This window comes from Clinocottus analis, unplaced genomic scaffold (assembly GCF_023055335.1).
Source record: "Clinocottus analis isolate CAN_PGR_092001 unplaced genomic scaffold, fCliAna1.0.p SCAF_10, whole genome shotgun sequence".
NCBI lineage: Eukaryota > Metazoa > Chordata > Actinopteri > Perciformes > Cottidae > Clinocottus > Clinocottus analis.
In genome coordinates, this window is record NW_027175821.1 from 14,507,124 (window position 1) to 14,532,610 (window position 25,487).

The 25,487-nt window shown below is 40.3% G+C and overlaps 1 protein-coding gene across 3 annotated transcripts in view; it reads right to left on the reverse strand.

Moving 5' to 3' along the window:
* diaph2 (diaphanous-related formin 2) overlaps nt 1-25,487 on the reverse strand; it is a 352,767-nt gene that overhangs the window by 211,287 nt on the left and 115,993 nt on the right. For all 3 annotated transcript variants that reach the window (XM_068592221.1, XM_068592230.1, XM_068592213.1), the window contains 8 exons: nt 23,568-23,676; nt 21,025-21,135; nt 19,395-19,507; nt 16,088-16,204; nt 12,401-12,519; nt 11,088-11,152; nt 10,232-10,336; nt 2,470-2,838 (listed from right to left, as the gene is read on the reverse strand). In XM_068592221.1, the coding sequence (XP_068448322.1) occupies nt 2,470-2,838; nt 10,232-10,336; nt 11,088-11,152; nt 12,401-12,519; nt 16,088-16,204; nt 19,395-19,507; nt 21,025-21,135; nt 23,568-23,676 (1,108 nt within the window). The remainder of the gene's footprint in view (nt 1-2,469; nt 2,839-10,231; nt 10,337-11,087; nt 11,153-12,400; nt 12,520-16,087; nt 16,205-19,394; nt 19,508-21,024; nt 21,136-23,567; nt 23,677-25,487) is intronic.

Consider the following 25,487-nt stretch of genomic DNA (forward strand, 5'->3'; position numbering starts at 1 on the left):
ATGTGAGCTCCATAGAGAACAGTGGAGCAACACAACAAAATAACCCGAAAGAAAAATGTTTTGGAAACATTTCTGAACTCATAGCCCACTTTGGTGAGGCCCTGACTCCAAGGTAATACTAAATAATGCACATTTAAGTCACTTTCAGTAGAAACTACAATATAAAGGATTAGTGATTATGAAAGTTTTACAGGCCTACCCCAAATAAAGTTGTAACCACAAAAATCTATTTATTCACAGGCATAATTAAAGATTGTGCAGTGCGCTGACAACCCCCGATGGACCGAATACATATCTGGTGAAAATGCAATGATGATTTTCCGTTACTTAACATTCAGCCTGGGGCATAACTCTTGTGGTTTTCTGCTGGGCCTGACCAAAATAAAGATGTCATCGCTAAGTTTAAAAACAGGGATGAGTTACAACTTGAGATAATTAACTAATGTTGAGCTTAAACAAATCTCTTGGTGCTGTATACTACATTTACCATTTCCTTCATCCCATTGCATACATGCTGCCATTTGTTCTGCCATCCCCATATGTTTACAGATGACCTTAATTAGCACGGCAAGATTTGCATTTTTTTGATTTTTTTATGGGGAGTCCATATAAAATGTCACGATTCCCGTTTTTGTAATTTAAAACTTAACAGTCGAAACAGCAGCTCGAACTAAATTGTTTATGTGTTGTTTGGTTTGGCATTTGGAGGGATATTTATTCTTCACTAATAACTTTCTTTGGGAATCACTGACACACAAATATAGAAGTAAATGCAGGGAAATGAACAACTTGATCTAAAATGCATTTATTGCTTAAACAAAGATGGCCGTTCCTGATCTGTGTCTGAGCTGGTCTTTCCCCATGTGGGTACCTCGCACTGCTCCTGACTGAGAAATCACCACCGACACTTTATTTCCTCCGAAGACTTCTTATGTACAAAAAAAAACAAAACATTTTGAAGCGTCACCGGCTGATTGTGAATGTCACTCTAGCTACGGATCCATGTATGCAGGATATTTGTATGTTTATTGGTGCGTCGGTAATCATCATCTGTGAACAGAAGATGCAACAAATCATGAACCTTTAGCTGCCCCCATATCTTCATTTGAAACTCTGTTGTCCATTTTATCCTTCTCATCTAATCTCTGGGATTCTTCCTCTTGACCAACATGTTTGGGGTAGAGAAAAATAGGGGATGTAGGTACGCAAAATAACAAGTCTCTTTTCATCCCCCTTTCTTCTTTACACAACCGAATCATAGTTGCTCCTGGCACTCCCATACTTCCATCTGCTGCACACAGAGAAGACAGACGACTCTTGTCCCACTTAATCGACACAAGAGACACAGATTGTTTTTCCTCAGGTGGTTATGAATTTCATTTGCATCGCCAAACTACAATTCCTGTGGAGGCAAGGTCAATGCACCTGAACATTAACCTCTGTGCACTTCCCAGACAATGAGCATTTGCACATCCACTCATGCACACAAACCATATGTGCAAAAAAAAACGAGTAGATAATGCACAAAAAGTGACTAATAATGTTGAAAATATCACAAAGCACCATCAACCCCACCTGATATTAACAAACAAAAAGATTAAATTGTGTTTTTTCCTACTGATATTGGCTGTTTTTCTTGTTGATATTTCATCCTGCAGTATGATACCATCAATAATTGTACATAGCTTTTTCAAAGAGTCGTTGAGGTGACAGAAAATTCCACATGCAATAGTCAACATTGACTTGTATTTTCACATTTATTTCTCAGATTTATATGTCAAGTGGTGGCCTATTGTTGAATGAATAATTAATCACCCAAACAAAAACAAAAAATACTAATTTCTTATTGAGAAAATTGTGAATAGCCAACTTTTGTGCAGTGGCCTTTGACACAGCAAAAAGTCACTTTTAAAATAGTTTTCCAATATAAAACTTGGTTCAACTAAAACCATTAAACATAATGTGCAGCACTAACGTAAAGTCAAAAGAACTAGTGCAATGTTTTGGTTGCTGTCAGTATTTGAAGAAAAAGACGCACGGTCACACGCAGCATCAGCAAATAACCATTAAATTAGTACTAAGGCAACAGATACATTATCTATGGTCAAATAGAGACCCCACACAAAATAATACCCTATTGAAATTGTATTCAAGTCTGATGGAACCTTCGATAGTCCAGTCTTCATTCAATTATAGCAATTGTGCAAATCCAAGGACATTTGAGTAATGAAAATTGTTTACTGTAAAATCCTTTGAAATGGGTGCTGGATGTGAAATAGTTTAGCTTTTGGCTGAACGGTTGCCTGACTAGATTGTATTGCTGCAGTGCATTTGAATTGAGCGCCGATCCTCAACATCACATCGACGTATTGTGTGGGTTTACTTGAAGTCATTATTTTAGTATGTCCCTGAAAAGTCTCACACCACCAACATTATTGATCTTGAGAATATTTGCTCAGGTTTCCATACCTTGGTCCAGTTCACCCTTTTCATCACAGTTTCAGGCTTGTAGGTCTTCTTGGGCTCCAGTCCATAAGGCAGTTTGATGACGGGCAATGGAGGTGGTGGAGGTCCACCTGGGCCCCCGAAGAAAGGCGGAGGAGGTGGGGGCCCGCACCCAGGGGGGGGTGGAGGAGGCGGAGGTCCTCCGCCAGGAGGAGGAGGCGGTGGAGGCGGTGGTGGAATGCCAGCGTGACCAGGGAGAGGAGGGGGAGGAGGAGGTGGAGGAGGACAGCCACCAGGTGGAGGTGGAGGAGGAGGAGGAGGTGGAGGACCTGCTGCTCCCCCTGGTAGGGGTGGGGGAGGTGGGGCTCCAGGCGCAGTTGGCCCTGCCGCTATCTGCAAATAGAGGGTAGAAATGTTAATAGTGGCCTACAAATCAAAACATCTCAAATCTAAACATTGATCTCATGTCACTAATAGCCATATTTGTTTTTTTTTCTTTGCTAGTGAGGAAGCATTTTTGTGCTGTGAAAACCGTTTTACTGCCTGCACTTTAGTATCTTAGTAAGTAGCCATGGGCTATGACTGTCAGCAGAGCATGAGTCAAAAACAAGGATTACTATGTTCTGTGGGAGTTTTGCGTCTAAGTTCAAATCACATGAGGAGGCCATGTTCTCTGCTGTTTAACTTTTCTGTTTTACAGATCTCTAACACAAAATTTGGCATACAAAAATGCAGGCAAACTCCGTCTTTAAAAAATGTGAAAAATAAATAGTCATTTTGAAAGCTATTTCATGCAAGCAAATCCTTGTGCAGCTACCGAAATAGAAAAAACATGCTTGTATTAAATGCATTTAGCTTGTTGAGAGAAAACAAAAAGTGTTCACATCTGGTATGTATTGGGGGAAACAAATATAATTTCCGAAGGTGGATTTAAACTTAGTGGCGACGAACAATAGTTTAACATTGACTTTCTAGATCTACTGATATTCATAGCAAACATATCGATGGAGAAAAACTGTTGAGTTTCAAGTTGGGATATACTGCATAATTGTCTGCCTACATGGGTTACGTCAGAGGAGAACAATTATGTATTTTTGACCAATTGAACTTTCAAGGCAAAAATAAAATACACTTGCATATAACAGGAAACTCTAGGTGATTTTAACGACGCCTTAAAAGCAATGTTAAACACAGAGTGAGGATATGTTCTAGCCAATGGTCTTGACAGATTGGTTGTGTGTAGTGTATTGATTATGAGATATGGGCCTGTACAGCTGTTATGAACATCATGTAAGTGTTATTATAAACAAAATCATTAATTGTCAGGTGGTAACAACGGTACTGAGTTCATCAACGTCAGCAGACATGTGATTATTAATCATATAACCATAAAAAGGCAGATCTGCTGCAGCTTGGTTATAGTTGCTTATTGGAGCCACCAATTTGATTTACAACTCTGATGTTAAACACAGTCAGTTTATCTAGTTTTATGACAACACTCTTGAAATTATATTGTAAAAAAAAACACGATTTATGTGGCGACTTGTAAATTGGCCAAAATGTTGGCTTAGTGTGTACATTAATCTCTGCTGATATACATGTAAATCTAAAGCTGTTGGAGAAACACCTGCGTTCAACAACTGTTTTAATTTACAATAGATAAGAATGAATCAACTCTTCATCACAATGGCAGGCTATTACACATTAGACAGGGATGTAATTAGACCCCGGAAAAATAAGACAACGTCTTTCAGTCCTTTGACATGTCTGCACTATCACACACACACACACCATGTATACAGGTAGTTAGGGATAATGCCCATGAAAAAATGCGTGAGAGAAAAAAAGTTATGCAAATACCACAATTACAGACACCTGCAATAAGACGGGGTTTGATCCCTGAAGGTGATTAGATGTCGGCTCTTACCAAAAAGCATTTCCATTTGCACTTCTCATTTCCACACCCAATTCCCCACAATGTGCTTTTGCCTCAGTCACTTGATTGTGTGCGTACAATGTAATTGGCTTCATATTTAAAGACATTACGTTGTGTTTCATTACATAATGGCATTGGTAGAGTGTTTATTAGGGACAAAATTAGGAAGGTGGTCTGCAAGGAGCTTCTTGCACAGAACGCCCAGAGCACTTCAGTGAGAATCCACATCCAATGATTACATGTCTGTCAATCTCAAACCCCCTGTGGCCCGCTTCCGCTTTTAAGATTAATATGAGAGAATGGAGGCAAATTAGCTGCTAAATTAGAGCGCAGTTGTTTCCGTTCTGAGGGACTGGACGAGTCTCTCCCTCTCTCCCCCTCCCTCCCCCCCCCCCCCCCCCCCCCCATACCGTCTGCATCTCTCCCCCTCTCTCTCTCCCCCCCCCCATACCCTCTCCATCTCTCCCCCTCTCTCTCTCCCCCCCCCCCCCCCTACCCTCTCCCTCTCTCATCTACCCAGTGATCTACTGGACCCTTGGGATCCAATACCATTGCTACTGGCTTCTTTGTCCTCAGATACCAAAGCAAACATCAAACAAAAAAAGACATCCATATATTGTAAAGTGTATAATACTTGTGTATGTTGACTGAAATAATAACTGCAGTTTTATCCTGAATTCTTATGGGACAATATCAGACTTTAATTGCGTTGTAAGTAGCTCATACATGTAGAATGTGCCATCTTACAAGTGTCTGGGTCTGAAGTAGCAAATACAATGAATATAGGTAGAATAATACATGAAGGTACCATGTGACTGTGAGAACCACACACACACACACACACACACACACGCACACACACACACACACAGAGAGACTCTTAGAGGAATAGCTATTGTGTTTCTCGGCAGCTTGAGAAGGTCTCTTTGAGGCTTGTCGGCTGATGTTACTTTAGATCCATCTGGAGCTCTGTGTATAGTAGAAAACCGGACTCATGAAATAACCATCCAATTTTGATTGAAATAGTCTTCCAGACTCAATTGGGAGGTCAGAGTGGCAGGTAATCAACTCGGAATGTTATGTGATTAAATCTTGGCAATCAACCTCATCTCTGATAGAGAATTTCAATCACAAAGGGTTTACTCATGAACATTGCATTAAACAGGCAGGATGTGTGTGTGCAGTAAAACTACCGAGTGCAACAATAGTTATAATGGAAAGAATACATTTCTGATGATAAAGCATAATAAGAATAATCATAGTAACAATCAGTTTGAAATTAATCCTTCGCAAGTCAGTTCACATGTATTCAAATATGACAATGTAATGTGGGAAATGTACACTTTGGACAGTTCTGATCACTTGAATTCATTCACCTGGTGCAATTTTTTATTTTAATTTTTTTATTTTATTATACACAACTGTGATTTGCCGGTGATTGAATGTGTGAATTGGTCAAGGTCCGAGCATGCAAGAAGGACACCCACCTTAGCTTCAGATTCCCTGATGAGTTTCTGAGCCTCTTTGAGCTTGTCTTTTTCAATAGTTAACTGTGTTAACACACACACATACACACAAACCACAGATACACACCATGGGAACACACAAGTCACAACAGACACAGAGGGCATCAGAGAGGCACAAATCGGAGGGAGGCGTTAGACAGAGAAGAAGGAGAAGACTAGTACAATGGAACAGGTACAGTACTCACACCAAACACAGAAAAAGTTTGAAAACAAGGCAAGCAGGAAAAAGAGGATGTCCTTTAAACAGTTAATGACAAATACAGTGTTATATTCCCATTTTGTCTGAATGAGCTATTTGATGTGCAAAAGGCAGAGTGTACTGTACTTTTACACCTAAAACAAGATGTAATCTACCTTCAAAAGAACATCAGTGCAGTGCACTGACTGCAACATAAAAGGACCAAGGCAAAGCACCATTGACAGTTGGTGCACCTTCAAAATCCTTCTTACATTTCCCTTTTCTTCTTTTCTGGCATTGTAAAATGCATTTCAAGTTAACACTCTCAGATGTGTGATGGGCACTGATTTCTCACTGCGTTCTTCGTTTTAGAAATGTACCCCTTTTGCTTTGATATTTCTCTGAGCGACCTTGTCAAAAGAAAAAGGATGGAAACGTATCGCACAGAAGAGGAGAAATGCAACATTCTTATGAAGAGATTCCTAAAGAACACCTTTTTCCATGAACCATAGAGAACTAAATATTTAATATCGGTAATGGAACAAGAGATGGAAACTTTTAGCAGGGTGACTCAAAAAGAATATTAATTGTGAAAGAATTTCTGAAAATGGTCGTAAAGTGCAATATTTAAAGCCAAGAAAAGTTGTGTAGTATTTTCATCTTCAGGGATTAATAGTTAGAGGCTTTGAGATGTTTCATTTTCAAAGAACAAGCCTCAGAGATTTACAGGTCTAGTACATTATGTCTTGCTCTTCTGACCACCATTTTCTGTAGAACTGTTAATGCAGGGATGCATGTACAACACATTTCAATGACAGTGAATTTGACTGTACGTATTTTCTCGATGAACAACTAAACTGGCTCCATCTCCTAACAGCAAAGCATACGTTATAATCGTGAGTAGATTGTGAGTTTTGCTGCCATTATCCGTCGAGTCAAATTCTGTTATCAGCCGGGGAGAAAGGCAGCCTGGCAGGAAAAGAGAGAGAAAGTGGTCCACTACACCTCCAGCTTCTCTTGGGGCCGAGCTGGGTCAGCTACAAGACCGCCAGGTTGTTAAAACCTATTAATGGGATGGCGCAGAGTGCTCCAATGTACCACTGCAGTGCTACATTATTCATCACATCCAGAGCCTATTCAATGAATACCTTCCTTCCCCTTTCGCCTTGGAGGGCTGCAAGCAAGGGTTTGGGGAAGGGTAGATGATTTCCACTTGTTGCGATTCCTCTGTCCTGAGTTGCTGTTTACAGGCAGAACCTCCACTCAACACAAGTGGGGGCTAGTCAAAACACACACATCAAACAGGCATCTACAATGCCAAAGGTCCCAGACAAAGACTCTCATTAAATGTGTTGCTTCATAAACAAGGTGAGAAGAAGCGACACAGGCATGCATGTGTTTTAATATCTGACAGGAATTCTGTCTGCGAGATGAAAGATTTAGGGTTAGCTGCTGCTTCATTCATATTCAGCAAAACGTCGTGATGGCACAGCAGCTTTGATGGACAAACTGAAAGCGAGTCCTTACGGTGATTTAAAGGTCCTGCGCTCTCACAGTTAATGGTCTTCTACGACACTGCGTCAAACGTGAATTAGGTTGCAAAATACACCCTGTCATTCTAGGGTCGTCCTGGAGTAGCAGGAACTCTAGCGTCTGAGAGGACGACACTGTTGTATGCATTTCTTGAAGTGGCAATGAAATCGAATGGTCTATGTGAACACCTGCCCAGGAAATAACTAAAGTGTTATTACAGAACTTGCATACATTAGATTTTTTTTCTTTCTTGTTAAACTCTTACAGCCCAAAAATGTACTCTGATCAAGAATAAATTAATATGTGAGACCTTTGAAAATTAACTGCACTTTGCATCAACCTGACTAATTAAATAGATTCACATTCAAAGTTAAGCATATTTATGCTCAATAGTGTATCCCTTTTGTGCAAATATTTTATTCATGTTCTGTCACAATGCAGAGGAAACATATCTGTAGGACCTAATGCAGGTTTGCACTAAACATGTGACATATTTTCCCGCCGAGGTTAATGTCTGTTGATGTGTGGTTCTCCAGCAGTAACGGCTCTTTGAAGGAGCATGGAGAAATGCATGAAGAGTGAGCTTGACTCTCCAGGGCTTCCCTGCTCTACACTACCTGTTAATGCACCGCAGTCAGTCTGTCTGTCTTCAAAAGGCAAGAGGCCTGCCATGGGAGGGTGAGGGGAAGGTGTGTTATGAGGAAGAAAACACTTGGAAACAACATAAAAAAGCCCCAACAAGCGAAAGAGGGCAAGCAAAGGTAACACCGCCTGATGCATTCGTTTCTGACAGAATGCGGAAGAGGGAGCGAGCAAGGGAGAAAAAAGGCCGAGCGGGCAAAGCAGGTGGAGAGAAGGTTTAGATTCTGATGGTCTCGTTAAAACAGGCAGGCATTAATCAGAAACACAGTGAGTGATGAACCAGTTCAGGGACAAGTGCAGGGAACAAGTGGTGAGAGCTACACACGGGTTAAGTTTGATGTAAGGGCTGCAGGATTATTGTCACAAAATGATAATCACGATTATTTATCAAGAAATATTCTAATTCATTGATTTATAATATATATATATATATATATATATATATATATATATATATATATATACACACACACACACACACACACACACACAGTTGTCCCTCGCTATATCGCGGTTCACCTATCGCGGACTCACTGTTTCGCAGATTCGGGCTTATTTTTTAAATCTGCGAAACTTTGAGAGTGTTTAAATAAGAGAGAAATGTGAGAAAATGTTAATGCCTGTCTGAGAAAAGTGTATAAAAGTGTGGGGTCAGAGGTTTTACACCCTTAAAACATGTATAATAATGGTAAAAAATGAAGCTCACCACTTCTAGGATTTTGTCTATGGCGGGTTGCTTTAGGAAAGTATCCCCCGCGATAAACGAGGGACCACTGTATAATAAAATGTTACCAAAACCCCATACCAAAAACTTAAACAACAGAGCACTGCGCTACCTTCCTGTTAATTAACACATATTTGCATTCAAATAACATTGGAAATAAGGTTCTTCTTCCCGTACGTTTTGTGCATTTCCATTATGCCCGTCTGCTCTCTGTATATTACTCATTTACTTGGGATTGCAGCCACAACATTCAGGAAAGTTGATCACAGTTTGCCGCAGGACAACTCCACAAAAGTAAAGCCAAAACAGCTTGATCGCCCACCCTGCAGCAAAGTTTTCTATTCTAAACATCAACTTCGCATCATCATTAAATTGCGGGAAGCCAAACTCTTGAAAGATTGATAAATTGTGCAGCACTAGTTTTAAGAAAAAAAAACCTTGTGCGACTTTGGTGAGAACAAAAGCCAAAGCTTGTACGACATAACATTTGTTTTGGACAGAAGGATGATCGCTAGAAGACTGAAGTAACAGTGACGCACGGACAGTTTATCAGATGGGGACTGCTAACCAAAGCAGCCAGAGATATATGTTTGAAAGATAAAGCAATATCTCATCTAAATGTCGCTATACCATCTTTCAATGTTGGTTCATATTAAATTCACTAAGCAGGGATGGAAACTGCCCTTTTGTCCCAAGGCAGTGCTAAAGTATTTGGAATTGGGTTAAGGGGGAAATAGAAGTCATTTTCCGTGCTCAAAATGGAGGGTTTTGACTGGGAAGAAATGATGTAGAGAGAGAAAAGAAATGCAATCTTTCTCTGTGATGATAGAATTACATAGGGAAAGCTTCAATAGAGCAATTTGCTCATATAAAGAGCTACAACTTAAGAAGGAGATTGACCCTTTATTAAATCAAATGTTCTTGCATGGACGATAGCTTCCACTTACAGCAGTTGCACATCTGTAAGTGAGGTGGAAAGCTATCCTTCTGAACAAATCCCCCCTTTTTATAGTGGAGCCATTACTTCTCATTGCTATGATCTCAAGAGAAACATTTTCATTCTGTATGAGATGCTTTTAAAATATATTTATATTAAAAACAACAAAAACGATTAAGAAAGCTTCAGGAAATAGAAATTTTCACTATCTTCTTTTCCATGCTTTTTTTTGGGAAAACATACAAGATAAAGGATCCCTGGGGGAATGTAACACTGTTTTGCGGAGTGAGGTTTCTCTTTATGAATTTACCTGGGACTCCAGAGCCTGGATCTTCCCCTCCAGCTCTTTGATTCTCTCTTCCTTTTTTTGAGACTCGGCCTGGGCCTCCTGCCGTGCACTGAACTCCTCATCAAACTGCAGGAAAAGAGACACAAGTATTGCTACGTGCCCAAATCAAGATAGATGCACGCACACACACACACACACACGTTGTCTCCGGAGAATAGCCACAGGGTACATCAAAAGACACCGAAACATGCTGTCTTACACTCTCTGGCCAATTTCTATTCATAGCTCTCATGTCCCTAGAGCCCCGTTGTCTTGTGTCTTTGTTTCCGGCCTGGCTTTCATGTATGTTGATGGATCTAACCTTTGCAGAAACCAAGCCATGTCGCTACAATGACTTCACAGGCCCAGCAGGGTATGTGGTGTGCTGACGGGACCGGACTCTTAAGAAAAAAACATCCAGGACCCCCTTGGTCTCCCCAGACAGTGGCAGTGAGGCTCCTTTAAGATACATTAGAATAGTGTACAAAATATGCAGGAGGTAAAGTTTTAGATCTACAGTTATTGTATTTCTCTCGAACATATACAAAATAGAAAAAACATGTAATCAATTTAACGATTATTAAAAGGAAATGTGAGCTAAAGAGGGAAGGAGCCGGCACATAACGTAACTCTGTCCCAGCAGTGTGAACAAATAAGTACACATCAGAGCATCGGCATTGATTCTTGTAATGCTGATACGGATCATGTAGCGTCACACCCAGGTATTGATCAGGGCATGGAAAATCAATAGCTTGTCTGGGCGCTCTGAGAAAGGAAAAAACTTCCATGATGGGAGCCGGCCAACCAAGAGGGGTTGTTGGGGTGATTAATGTCTCACCTTTTTGGAGAACTCTGCAGCCTTCTGCTCACTCTCGTCCACTTTGGCTTTATCCACACACTGATCTGCAAGACAAGAAAGCCAGTCACAAGGCGTGTTGCGCATCATTAGCTCCTCATGTGGGATTTTCAATTAGACCGAGGACTTGTTTCTCAAAGTACTTTAGAGTGCACGGGACTGGAAATGTTTCTTCAAAAGTCTGTTCGATCCGGAAGATGTTTACAACTTAAGATGCTCTTGAAAATTGTTATAGCTCTTGGGTGCATTTCGCCATACTGGAAAAAAAGCCAAGTGTGTTTTGAGTAATTGATCTTGACACTTTAAGGTTTTTCAGCGAATGAATTACATACCACCTACCCTTATATGTTTTAGATGAGATGCTTGACTATGTGGTCTAATATAAATGTTGTGTAAAATAGATAAAATGCTAAACTTATTGATTGTTAAAATAAACAAAAAAAATGTATAAGATGTGAAGCTTTGGCAACTGCTGCATTGACCTTGTGAAACAGTATTTTCATGACATGTTCTATAACTGCTTTAAATACAGCAAGATCATGCTGAGCAACTCTTTGCTCGTGCAAATGTGCTAATAGTTTCGCCAGTATGTTTCTAAATGTGGATGTCATCACCTAACAATGTGACTTGTTATCTGTAAAACAAAACACATCCTTGAAAGTTTCTTATTAACTGATTAAATCTCAGTAAAGTGAGTGACAAAACTTATTCACTGCTGCATCAGTCCTCTGTGGATAGATTGAGAAACTTTTAATGGCCCCTTTGTTGGCAAGTTAGAGAACTGTTAGAGAAAATAAATAACACCACTGTGTGTCTCTCTGTGGTGTCACTGTTCGACAAAAAGTGTCTATTATTAATCCAGTGTAAATAGATGTTTTCTCTATGAATCCATTGACAAGGCTGACGACTGAGTAACTGAGATAAATTACATTTGAAATGACTCTAAACAAGCTGAATTCATTCGACCAAATATAATGTATTATTCATCAAGAATTAGATGACCCCCATCTTATATGTCGAGCCACTGCAGGTGTTTGTCAGAGGAACTTTCAGGGAGATCTGGGAGGATAATGAGAATGACTGCGAGGTACCGAAACATTTTTTAGCAACATCATTGATATGCCCCCTGCAGCGCGGAGTTTAAAGAGAAACAAACTGATCTTGAGAATGATTTCAGGATATAAGAATCTGAACTGCAAGTCTTGGGATACTTCCAGTTCACATTTTAGACTTTTGCCAACATGTGTTAAATTAATGAGGGAAGAATTATGGAGCATTTCAATAGATTTAAGTACCAATCAGATGGGTGAAATCCACGTCCAATCTTTTACTGTAGCCGAAGTCGGGGTCCATGCCATTGCGATGCAGGACCACCTGAGACACGCATTCTTCTATCACCTTGTAATACTGAGGCCTGAGGGGTCAGATAACATAAAGCAGAACAATTAGACAAGCCATAGGACAAATATGACTGACATAAACTCTACAAGACTAATTAACCACTAATTATTCCCTTATACAAGCTAGAGGTCACAAAATGCCATGTCAAAAACAGAGCTGTTGGATGGAGAAAATAGGCACCCTATTAAATTTGATCACTTGCTTCAGCGCAATCATGAAATTAGCCAATTAATGGGCACACAGAGCCCAGGTCTGTGTTAGTCTGTCCATTTCAAGGTGACAGACGGTAGCCAAGGCTACGCTTGCCCTCTTGCTTAATTTGCAATCATCTTTGCCAATTAGAGCAACCATAAAAAGTGAAATGTAAATCTAATCAGTGTAATGTGCGTAATTGAAAGCACAATGACCAAGAAAACATGTCGGCCAGTTAGGAGTGTGACTGAGTGCTTGGTGTTGTCGAGCAGGGTGTCTGAACCAGCCTGGGAGTCTGACACACAGGTTGCTATGTGACCTTTCCTCACTAACATTATCAACTTTAATTGCAAGTGACATTTAGCAAATACAAAGGCACCTTAAGTCAAACCCCAAAGTGAGAAAGAATTATTTCATAAGCATGACATTGACGAGAAGTGGATGGTTAACTTTGCCAAAAAAAAAGAAAGAAATGTTGTATTTCTCTAAAGACTCTAGCTTCATTTCATGTAAATTGGAGGTTGAGGTTTGAACTGAGGTAGGTGTAGAAAGTAGACCCTTTATAATGAAAAAAATATCCCATTATAAAATGATAAAATAACTTTTCCCTTCAACAGAAATAACACCAATAACAGGCGCATGTGGCCGTGACCAGCTAGTTGTTGCAGCTTGTGAAAAGCTGGGCAGTCACAAATCTTGTCGAGCACTATGACATCTGGAGTAGAGGTGGAGCGGGATGAATGCATTACGAGTAGGAAGAATACAGTCTTCTGATTCTATAATCACACCAAACTCCTTTCATCTGGTTTTACAATGGCAGCTTAGTCGAGCTTCTAGAGTAGAGGCTGTGTTTACCTTCCAGTCCAAAGCATAAATATCCAGTACAACTTTCCAAACATCCTTCCAGTGGCAATTTTGTGCAATAAAAAAAGCACATATATCAAAGTTTCAAAAAAGAAAATGTGATAAACAGAAACTTCATATTGTAAACATGAAATGGAATAGGTGTTTCCAAGGCTGTAACTAACTGTTGCCCATAAATTCACAGGCTGGGTTGTGTTGCTGCCTTGTGGGTGGACAGGCCGCATCATGCTATGAACTAAAATACGTAAGAACACAAAATTCGGAGCCAAAGCAAATGGGAATAAATCAGCATTTAGGTGCACTGTTTTGAAAGCATGAAATGCCATACATTAAGCTTGAGCTGGCGGATTCGCCCACTCATGATTGGAACGAGCTAGTGAAAGCGCACACATCGCCCTGCATGGCTTAAGCACTGTGGCACTCGGCTTACAACTGTCACCCATGTACACCACATTATTATCTCAATAAGCCGCCCTATTTTCCCTTCGTCCTCTATCCTCCGCCACCACCGAGCAGATAGTGACTGGGTGGAGATAACTACAGACGGAGAGAGTGACCCAGAACTGTCAGGCCCCTCCACAGTGGGCAGGGCTGGGCTCCAGAAGCAAGCCTATGTCCCCTGCATCATATCCCACCTCGTCTTTTACGCTGGCACCTTCGTTTCTTCCAATGATAGCTTGCAGTTCAGCACAGCCCCAGCCACTTGATCCAGCTCTGCTCCACATAACCAGTGTAATCCCCATATCACTAGACTCCAAAAGAGCAGATCTGCTCTACATTTACTGGGTGGGTTTGATGTGCTCCCATTCATTAAGCTTGCAGTGAGAGATTAATTATCAAAAATAAACCAGGGCCCGGAGGGGAGCGCAACAACTAATGTTGTGTTACGAGGAATGACAGTAGACAGAGCACTTAAACCACTTGCCCACTGCAGACCTTCTTATTATTAGAATACTTATTATATTATTCAATTAATTATAGTTTGATGTAGATTATCCTTTGACACAGGAATCAAGATACCAAGTGTACTATCAATTCCAATAAAAACTGATCGAAACAACGTGACCATTCACTTAAAAAAGGATATGATCAGCACAAAATATAACATTTCTAAATTAAGATTGCACAATTAATCGATTTAAACTAGAGCCATACATCGCTATGACCTGTCTATTTCTGTTTTGGTTACAAGTTGAGAAAATAGTATGCATATATACTACACTACTATCGTGAGAGCTTAGTATAATTTCACATACATCCAATTTTGACCGCAGCATGAAAAGATGGTCAAAAAAAGAGAGCTATATAGTATGTATTGGAAATAGCTGCATGTACTGCAATCTTCTATCATCCTAAATCACACATCATTGATATATGATGAATGAACTAGCATAGTCAAAATGAATTCCGGGTGTTAATGCATGTGTGTGCACATGTGTGGGTTTGTCCTTGCATTTGTGATGAAGGTGGGAGGGGAAAAATATTTCAAAAACATATCTTTAAAAAGACCATCGGTTTCTTTTTCTCCTTTTTTTTCTCCTTCTGAGCGCTAGTACTGATCCCTTGTTATTTCTGTCTCACAGAAGGGTACATGGACACTGGAGCCGAGGTGGACGTGGCTGTACTAGCTGGTTAATGTGAATTCTATTTCTCACTTCCTACGAATAGATGTGGAATACATTATTCATAACTCCAAGGGAACGGCAACTTGTCTATGGTAAATTCATCTTCTTCCTTACATTCTGCCTCCATCGTTTAAAAATATATATATTTAAAGTCTTTTTTTTTTTGGCAAAAAGGTTTCACACAGCTGGGAAATAATCAGCGGCGTTACAGCCCAGTGAAAGACATAACTGCTCTTTGAAGGAAAAGTAAACAGTTTAAAATGACCTAATAATTCAAAAATACAAAATATCATCCCTACTCCATCATTTGCCACCTGATCGCCATTGCTTTGGGTTAGAGCATATATATATATATATATATATATATATATATATATATATATATATATATATATATATATATAAAAATCTATATATTTATATCTATATATTTATATATAGATATAAATCTATATATTTATATCTATATATTTATATATAGATATAAATCTATATATTTATATCTATATAATATTTAAACTTAAATCTGCTCAGACAATGAACTTAAACAATAATTGAATTAATGAATGAGAGGGCTGAGCAAAACATTGTTGCTTTCTTGGTGAATGACAAAAGAAAGATACAGTTATATATAAGTTGTTCAAGTTTGGCTTCCAAACATCTCTTACTTTTGGGTAGATGTACGAAACACATTTCTACCCGACTTTTACTTTTATGTTGTCAAAGCCAAACAAACAGACCCACGGAGGCAATTACTACCTCCTGGAAGTAAACAAATATGTGTTCAGAGAGCTGCATGAGGTGTTGCTCATGGACTGCTAAAAACAAAACTAAAAAAGCATCACATGATGATCAGTGAACGAGAGGCCAGTGGAGACGTAAAGATCAAACAGAACGTACCTGATGTAATAGTCGTTCCTGATGAGCAAAAGGTGCTGGAGGACTGACAGGAAGTACCCCTCAGAGCCAGTATCTTTCACCATATTGGACAGGAGATGGTACACCTCATTCATATCAGTGCAGGAGCAAGGTTAAGGAAAGCAACTTCATGACAGTGTGAATTCAGTAACTGTTAAGATTAACTTCTTGAGAAAAACACAACATTTTGAGTTCAGTATAAAGGTGCATTCAACTCTGTGTAAACATTTACATTTGTATTAGTACTTGTATTGTTTATAACTACTTATTTTCACCCCGCTCTTGTTTTCTGACAGGCATCATTGTTCAAAAGCGTGATTCCTCTCATCCGCTGCCTCTCCGGGGAGCTAGTGGCGTGTAAAGAGCTAACTTGAGGAGGGGGACTGGTGATAAAGAATGCTCCCTCTGGTTTACCTGTCACTCGAACCCTCTCGGCACAGAGGGAATTAATTACACGAAAAACTCACGGGTTGAAATGTTTAAGGCAAGAATGATTGGGATGTAGTTCAGCTCTCAGATTGAAAATGGCATGTACTCAGGAGCAGAACTGCATGTTATTACATTTGCAAAAGGTATTGATTATGTGTCTTGTGTTTGCTTTCCGCAGGAGGAAGTAATGCTGGCTTTGACATCTAAAACAGACCTTTGAAAACTGTCTGTTTATTCTTCCTTGTTACAATACCACATAATGCATACATGTATTGATTATTTGCTGAGTACTTGTAATTCCTCTGATTCACAAAAATACTAAATGTCTGATATGGACATTTTTGAATCAAAACCAATGCAAGGACTATGTGACAGGATAAACACCAGCATTGCAAAACATTTAAAAATCCAATCTATATGTTAATGGTTGATTTTCTAGAACAAGGTTAATTTAGAAATAATAAAACTTCTATTAGTGTTCTAAAAGTGAAGCTCCAAGAAGCAAATAACCCAGGAAAATGAATGATTTGGAGCCTGTTTAATTTGTTTGCTTGAGAAAGGAGGATTTCCCCGTGGAGACTCATCTTGTTTGAAAAAGTGAAATAAGCCTCTCAGATATGTGCACATATGCAGGAAAAAAAGAAAAGAAGACTAAAGAGACAGTACCCTGTTAAGCTCACAGTGATGAAAAAATGATTGTCATAATATAAAGTGCAGTTCTTGACAATGTGTGCCAAAACATTTGCATAGTGCGACATACAGACTGCAAAGCACTAAAGTGACACTTTCAGCATGGCGATAGCGTATGTTGTGATTCTCCTCCATTCTGCTTTTGAAACATAAATGTTAGTACAATGCAGTTCAAGTTTAAGGATTCAGTGTAAATCCAAGTCAATCGAAACCGAGCAGCAAAGCAACATGTTATAATAGTTAATGGAGATACTCTGTTATGGATTAAAAAAAAAAAAACACACAATATATGAGAGAAGACCTCACTACCTAATATGTGTTTCAAAGGTCAATGTGAAGATGTTTACAATTTTTGATTTGTTTCCAAATAGTATTTGTCAGGTTTCATCCACAGCTAATGAGGGATGACTCTGTTATAGAGCATCAATAATGCAGATAATGTATTTCCGGCGAAAAAAAACCAGCACATTCTCCATTCCCCATGCTATCATCCACACTAACAATCTGCAACCGTTGCAATTGGAAAGGATCAATTATTTTAAATACTGTTTGACACTTTTCCTATTAATTTCAACAATGTCTGTAATTAAACTCCTATCCCATATCTTTTTTTTTTTTTTTTTTTTAGAGAGAGGATGGGATGGGAATACAGCCTCCTCTGCAGTATCATTGCCCTCCCTGGTATTAGCTGAGTATGAAGCCTGGGAGAATTACCAATCCTGTGAGATTCAATTATAGCCTCACCACAGCAGCATTTGAGAGGACATGAGAAGGAGCTCAGACTGGGAAAGTATCCAACTAGCTTCATCTATCACTAAGCTGCAGACATAAACCTAATGTCGAATGCCAATCCGTTCAATGACAACCCCTACACGCTCGTTCTCGCTCTCTGTCTCTCTCTATACACTCCCTCTCCAAATAATGAATAAACATAAGTGGCAGTCATGTGTGACGTAGGCCGGTGGTGGGGTCAATCAATCACCATTTCACAGCTCATTAATATTCATTAGTGGCCTGCAGTCACCTCCTCGGCACCTGGACCCGGGCCGGACACAGAGGAGCCGAGTCTCTCCAGGTTAATATTCATGAAACCGCCTGGAGAAACAAGACACATATGCAAGGCTCAGGTAGTACCTGCACTGCCAGCGTGATACCGTATGCGTTTCAGTGTGTCCGTGTGTGTGTGCTCTGCAGGGAAAGCAACAAAGGCTAGTCGCCGAGGCATTCGAATCATGCTCGGAGCCCACAGATCAATACCACATTGTCCTTGGAAGCGAAAAAAAAAAAAACATTGGGCCTTCTCATTTGTGAACTTGCTCAAGCACATCATTAATCCGGGTGCACTTTTTTTTCCTACCTCTCCATCTTCTCTCCAAGTACACGAACACATGACCTCGGGGCCCCTCACCTACACGTGTCACTCAGGGCAGCACTTTGTGCTAGGACTAGAACTCTGGGATTTGGTGGACGAACGGTCGTGGGAATGAACATCTGCATAACAATGTCAGCGTCTGGTCTGTCTGCTCACAATGTCTGCCATTCACACATAGCCTCGGAGAAGATTTGTGAATTATTAAAGGGGTCTTCTTCGGGATGCTTGAGGAAGTTTCCGACTCTGGATTAAATTACTGCTCACCTTATTAACTTTACTCTGCATGTTTGGAGTCGAATATAGACATTGGTAGAGAGCCGGGGGAGAAAATTCTCATTCCTAAAAATGGAACAGGAAGACAAGGGGTTATGATGCCTTTACACGAGAAGCCTTGTTCAATTAATCCAACCTCACTCCACATAAAATGTTTAATTGTCTGTTGTGAATAGTAAATGGAAAGAAGGGGAAAGCGTATTTCTGTGTGATATCTTCCTCTTGAGTCTTACAACAGTCCTACTCAACAGACAAAGGATGAAAAGTGAAGAAGAGAGGAAGAGAAGTGTAAATAAGACGGGGAAAAAAAGGCAGAAGGTTCAGATGATTGGATTATTTACCTAGAATAACTAGACAGAGATGGATATCGAGCTCTGGCTTCTCAAATCCTTCTGGAATGAACCAACCCATGAGAGGGTTTGGCCTGTAAAGATTGACCAACCCCACAACATACACTCAAATCTTGTTCTACTTCTGCAAGCCTCTTTATCTGTGTATTCACACAGAGGGAGAGAAAAAGGATATTCCATCTCTGCTCGGATGTCATCCAGGCGATGGGAGAGTTCGATAGAGTCCTCTTCCTTATTCTCGTTGAACACCTTCAGCTGGATGTCCAGCTCCTCTGTCTCTTTTAGCTCCTGGAATGAGTTACACAAACAGTACATAGCTGAAAATGTGAAGTTACACAAAAGGTCATCTTGCAATGCGGATGATAATAAGCAATTGTAGCACATTCAAAGAATAACATAGACACAGTGTTTAAGAATTATTTCAAGATCTTGCATGTGTAACTGTTAAGCAGGCCTATTGGAAAAAAAAACATTGTAATCCTAGGGTATTAGTTTTCCTGTTCCAGCTGTAAAAACTGTGAACCGAGACGCCCTGAACCCCCTCACTAGGTATTCCAGACAGTACCCATTCCTGCACACCTGTTCCAGCCACGAGGGGCTACAGCAGTGCTCTTTACCACCTCTCTATGAATCACCGGCAGTGGAGTTTACAGACGGAGACAGGGCCAAATGTAACCCAATTTCTGCAGGTATCAATCAACCTGCACTGTTTTTTTTTTTTGTTTTTTTTTTTTGGGTGCACCATCTGTCTTGGGCAACAGAGGATCGGAGGGAGGTGCACAATGCCACCAAACAGGGGGGAAGAATGAGGGGAGGGGAGGGCCAAATACACGTGTCAAGGACTATAAGAACAAAACTAATCGTGACTCTTTTTTTCAGCGCAGTTCACTTTTTCTTTGCCAACAGCTACACTGGCTCCAGAGCATAACTCACAATTACATGAACGAGTGTCAGCTTGAATGTGGGCATTAAAAGCGCCGAACGTGGCATTCATAAATGACTGTACACTGAGACTCTTTCATATCGGGGGGCAGAATTGAAGATAATTAAAGTAATGACAGTAATAATCAACGGGAGCAGCTGGGATGACTTATTAACAACTGGCTCGGTGACACGTTCACCCCACTCGCTACAAATGAGAGTTTGAGTGATGAGTTGGAGCCCGTTTGCCTTCGCCTCATGTGAAGATGTGTAGGCCTGCTGATAATGATGCCAGGACGACCTGTGTGAGGAGGTGTTGGCACTGCATCACACTTGACACAAGCTACAACGACTAATTATACCACCACGATTAATTGCATTAATAATAATTAAGGCTATTCTTATTCATGTCACTTGTGACACCTGAATTATTTGGTTTGAAGCCCGAATGTTTCATCCACACACAATTACATAAATATCACGTGCATTTCAAAGTTGATGCATGACTGAAAACGCTGTGAAGCCATCTGTTACTTATAGTCGATGAAATTGTATTATTTCCAAATTTGGGCACTTAACCAGCATACATTGCAGCTGTAATGTATCATGCTGTAAGGCTTTAATTCTGTTTGGTGGACTGTACTCAAAAGCAAGAGGTAAGACTAAGTGCATGGTTGTAACAGAACAACCACCGCAATACCGTACTGTGCTCATGACCCACATTTTGACAGAACAGACTGAATTCATTGCTTCATTATTTCCTGTGATACAGGAACAATTTGATATTTGGGCCACGACCTCTTTCACAAAGTCGAGGCTAGAACTTGGATTTTCACGCAAGTGAACAATCGAACGACGTGCTGTTAAATAGCTTGATAACTCACGGGCAGGATCTTCTTCAGGCCGCATCTCAAGAACTCATTGCGTAGATGTATTCGGAAGTCCAGGTCATCTGGGGAGGTGACCAGGGCATTGATCAGCTGCATGCACGCAACCTGTGGAGTACACGGACAAAATGACAGAGAAAGAAATTAAAGAAATAACAAATGAAACCAGAAAAATTGATTTTTCATACCAAACAATATCAGTATAAAATGTATTTAGAAAACTAAAGAAAATAGATTGCAAAGAGGAGGGGAGAAAAGTAGAGAGAGAGAGAAGATACAGGCCAGGTGAGTTTCAATGTGTATTATTAATAGATTTATTGGTAAGGAAAAAGCCTCAATGTGTGTGCGTGTGTGTGTGTGTGTGTGTGTGTGTGTGTGTGCGTGTGTGTGTGTGTGCATGTGTGAGTGTGTTGGATGGATGAGGGGGTTAAGAGGAAATCACTGGTGGAATATAATGAGCAGTAAGGTGTTTCAGGGGAGCAAGCCATGGATAAGACAGGTTTTCTTGGACAGACAATCGATAGCAGGCTGAAGGATTCCCATGGACGATGTGAAAAATTGTCTCCTGAAACCTTGACCTTGTACTGTTGGCTCGTATCTGGTATTAATAAAAGTACACTACAATGCTGATTCTCCGTGGTTTCCTGAAACAGCTTTGATATTGTTCAGGGTTAACATGTTTCAAACCTCTCAACCTACAAATGCAGACACTTCTTATGTTATGCCATCTGCATATCAGCTATTTAATACTTTATTTTCACTCATTGTTTTAAATACAGTTCCACACTATTTTTGTTACTGTAATATATAATATTATATATCTTATTGGAGTTTTTGTTTGGTGACTGGCAGAACAAAAGGTACTTTAAATGCTTTCAGGAAGCTTTTGGTTCCTTAAATGTACGGTATGATACTGCATAGTCCTTTGGGAAAGCACTATCGTGTTGCAGTAAGGGGATGCGCCGCCATTGGCAATGTTGCACCAGAGCACTTCTCCATGTTCCACTAAAGTGCGAGAGCCTCTCTGCATGAGCCTGACATTTTACTGAATCCACCAGAGGCTGGATTCAAGAAACTCCACCAAATCTTCACAGAATTCATGCAAGTAAAGAAAGCCACGGAGCTCATGAAACATTCTTTCTCTTCTTCTGCACATAGATTGATATTTAGTTGGAGCACCTCAAACACACCTCAGTTATGTACTGTGGAGTGGGAAGCAATTGTGTTGTGGGTGGGGGCATTATCTGTATTAGGTTTGGAGAGCTGCAGTAAACATTGTAATTAAAAGTGGCATGGCTGGGACATTTTTTTTCAAGTTGGAATGCTAAGTTTCTCTCGTGTTCACCGACAAGTACAACCAAAACACATTTTAATCACATTAGCTGAGTCTACTTCCACAGCCCTTCACAGGTTTTGGATAAAAAAAAGTCTATTAATTTCCTTGAACCCCCTGCATCAGCAAAGCATTTTAATTTACTTCACAATTAGCAGAGCTTCATTTCATTAGCCGCAAAATTTAAGGGAAAGACAACAACCTCCTAATAAAAGAATATCTACTTTCACTTCCACCACCCGCCTCATCAGTTTCCTTCATGACTTTTCCTTCATGACTTCACAATCCATGCCGTTAAAAAAGTAATTCCTTAAGTAATTCCCTGCTTTTGGTTTCACAAAAGCATGTTTTAAGCGGTGTTTCTATTGCTTGTTGTGTAGTCTTTCCTGCTGCTGGAGAAAAGTAATGAAAACGAAGAGTGGTATGGTGCTTTAGTTGCCCTTTCACATTGAATCCTAAGAGACTCAACTTGACAGCAGCATGGAAAAAAAAAGCAAGGGAGTATTTGTAAGACGTGAGAAGACATGAGAAAGATAGTAAAAGAAGGAGAAAATGTGAGAAAGACAGAAGGAAGACAAAGGCTGAGAGGAATTCAATCGGTGCTTTCTTAAACATTATATTCTGGGGTTCATAAAATTCAGCAGAGGTTCTCAATGAAGCAGGCGTTTCTGATTAAAGCAGTGGGGATGGAGCTCATGGGGCATTCCAAATAGACCAGTGATCACATGCCATCATGTGCAAGAGGTGTAGAGGGGTTGACAAGTGGACCCGAAGACAGTAAGAGAAGCAGAGAAAAACACATGTATGAGGACAGCTGAGGCACAAAGGGCCCTAAAGTGACACAAATGTCACTTCCAGTCCTGCACTGAACGCATCCAGGACAAAACAGAATGTGTGTCAATGTAAATGGACTGAGCTGGTTTCTGCCCACTGGAGATGGCCCAGCTGCTGCTTTTGTCAATAAGTCACTTACCTCTTTTTAAGTTTGGGTCTTATCAATCAGTGTGTTAGAGACATTCTGAATCATATACTGCAGAACAAAACAGTATTCAAAGGTCCATGAAGTAACAGTGGTAAATATATGGGCGACTGAACCATCAGGGTCACTTTTATCCTTTAAAAGAAATATTTTAATAAAAAAGCAGCTATGAATACATGATGAATGTCAGACAGGTGCGTTAACTTCTTTCTCCGTGTGTTTCCTAACCTGGAGCTGCTGGGCTTCGTGGTTCTCCAGTCCCTCCACAATTGAAGCAAATCTCTCTTTATTGTTCCTCTCTGCAGCAATTGTCATGGCAGCTAGAATCTTATCCAGGCTGGAAGAAAACAGGGAGACACAGCACAAAAGTCAACACATACTTTTATCACCTCACTGACAGAACATTTACTCACAATTTCCAGCTCCAACACCAGCTAGCTTATCTTCCTTTGTGTGTGTTGGTGTGAACATTTGCTCGGCCAGTCTTTGGTCACCCTGACAAATGCTACTGCTTTCCTTCTCTTTGATTGCAACCCGGTCTATTATGGCCGCAGTATCCAATTTTGACCTCATCATGCTTGTTGCTAAGGTGATACCAGACAAAAACAGGGTTTTACTGCAAATGTTCAGTTGTCAAAGCAATTGTGGTAGAGTTTATTTGGCTGGGTGAGAAACGGTGCAAATTATAGCTGGGACCAGACTAATGTGCAAATACACCTATTGAGAAGGTAAGCAAATGGAGTCTTTGCGAGGGCTCAAGGCAGCTCATCTAAATAGCACATTGGACAATTTCAACCTCTAAATGTGAATGAAAGAGAAATGATGTGCTGCATATACAAACACACACACAGACCGCAATTTCAGTAAACTAATGTCTTCTGAGCACTTGTGTAAACACTGATTTACAATACGCGTACATAGTAATTGGCTACAGGTGGTCTCGCTGTTACTGCAAAGCCACGTTTGCTATTTTGTCTTCATAAATTGCAAAACTGAAGAGCTTAATCCGCTGGGCTGAAACCTTCTTACTCCCGTGGGTACAAAAGAGCTATTAGCTTGATGCACAAGTTTGCTGATCCAATAAATAAATTAAGAAATAAATAAATTGTCGCGCTCGCTGTCAGCTGTAGGGATAAACCAATGTATGCACGTTCAGAAGTGTCCTTACACGAGCCACATCGGCTTGCCGGTGCCATTTGTATTACCTTATATCAACCCCGCCAAAAAAACAAAAAAAAACACTTTCAGGATGACAAAATAGGAGAGGACTGTATGTGTGGAGAAAGCTTGACAAAGAGATAAATGGAACGGCCATGCTCTGTGATAGGGGTTACAGAGTCACAGACAAGCATGGGGAGCTGCATACTGAGTAGCTTTAAAGCCAGTTCAGACGGTGCTTCAAAACAGGCGAGATAGATCTGCTTAACTTGTCTTGTTCCCTTTTGATGCTGTCAGCTGAAGTGGGTGTTGAACATGAGCCAGCGTCACAACATTGGTTGGCAGAGAAGTTTCTGAGCAAGAAAGTGACGCCTCAGCTACTTTGGCTGTCATTTCTACGGTAGGTAGGTACATTTTAATGCAGGGCTATGATCATGGCAGAGATTTGGATGTTTACTTCAAACTATTCGTGAATACTTTGAGAATGAAGGGAAAGAGAGACAGAGATACACTGCCTAGCCAAAAAAAAGTTGCCACCTGGATTTAACTACTACTGCCTACTGTACAAGCCTGTGGGGGCAGTGCTTTGATCTGGGGTTGCTGCAGTTGCTCAGGTCTAGTTACAGCAACGACCAGGTTTAGCAATGACCAGGTTATTCCATCAGTGGAAGTTTTCTTCCCTGATGGCACGGGCATATTCCAAGATGACCATGCCAGGATTTATTGGGTCCAAATTGTGAAAGAGTGGTTCACAGAGCATGAGACATCATGTTCACAAATGGAGTCCAGACTTTAACCCCATTGAGAATCTTTGAGATGTGCTGGAGAAGGCTTTGGGCAGCGGTCAGACTCTACCATCATCAATACAAGATCTCGGTGAGAAATTAATGCAACGCTGAATGGAAATAAATCTTGTGACATTGCAGAAGCTTATCAAAACAATGCCACAGCGAATGTGTGCCGTAATCAAAGCTAAAGGTGGTCCAACAA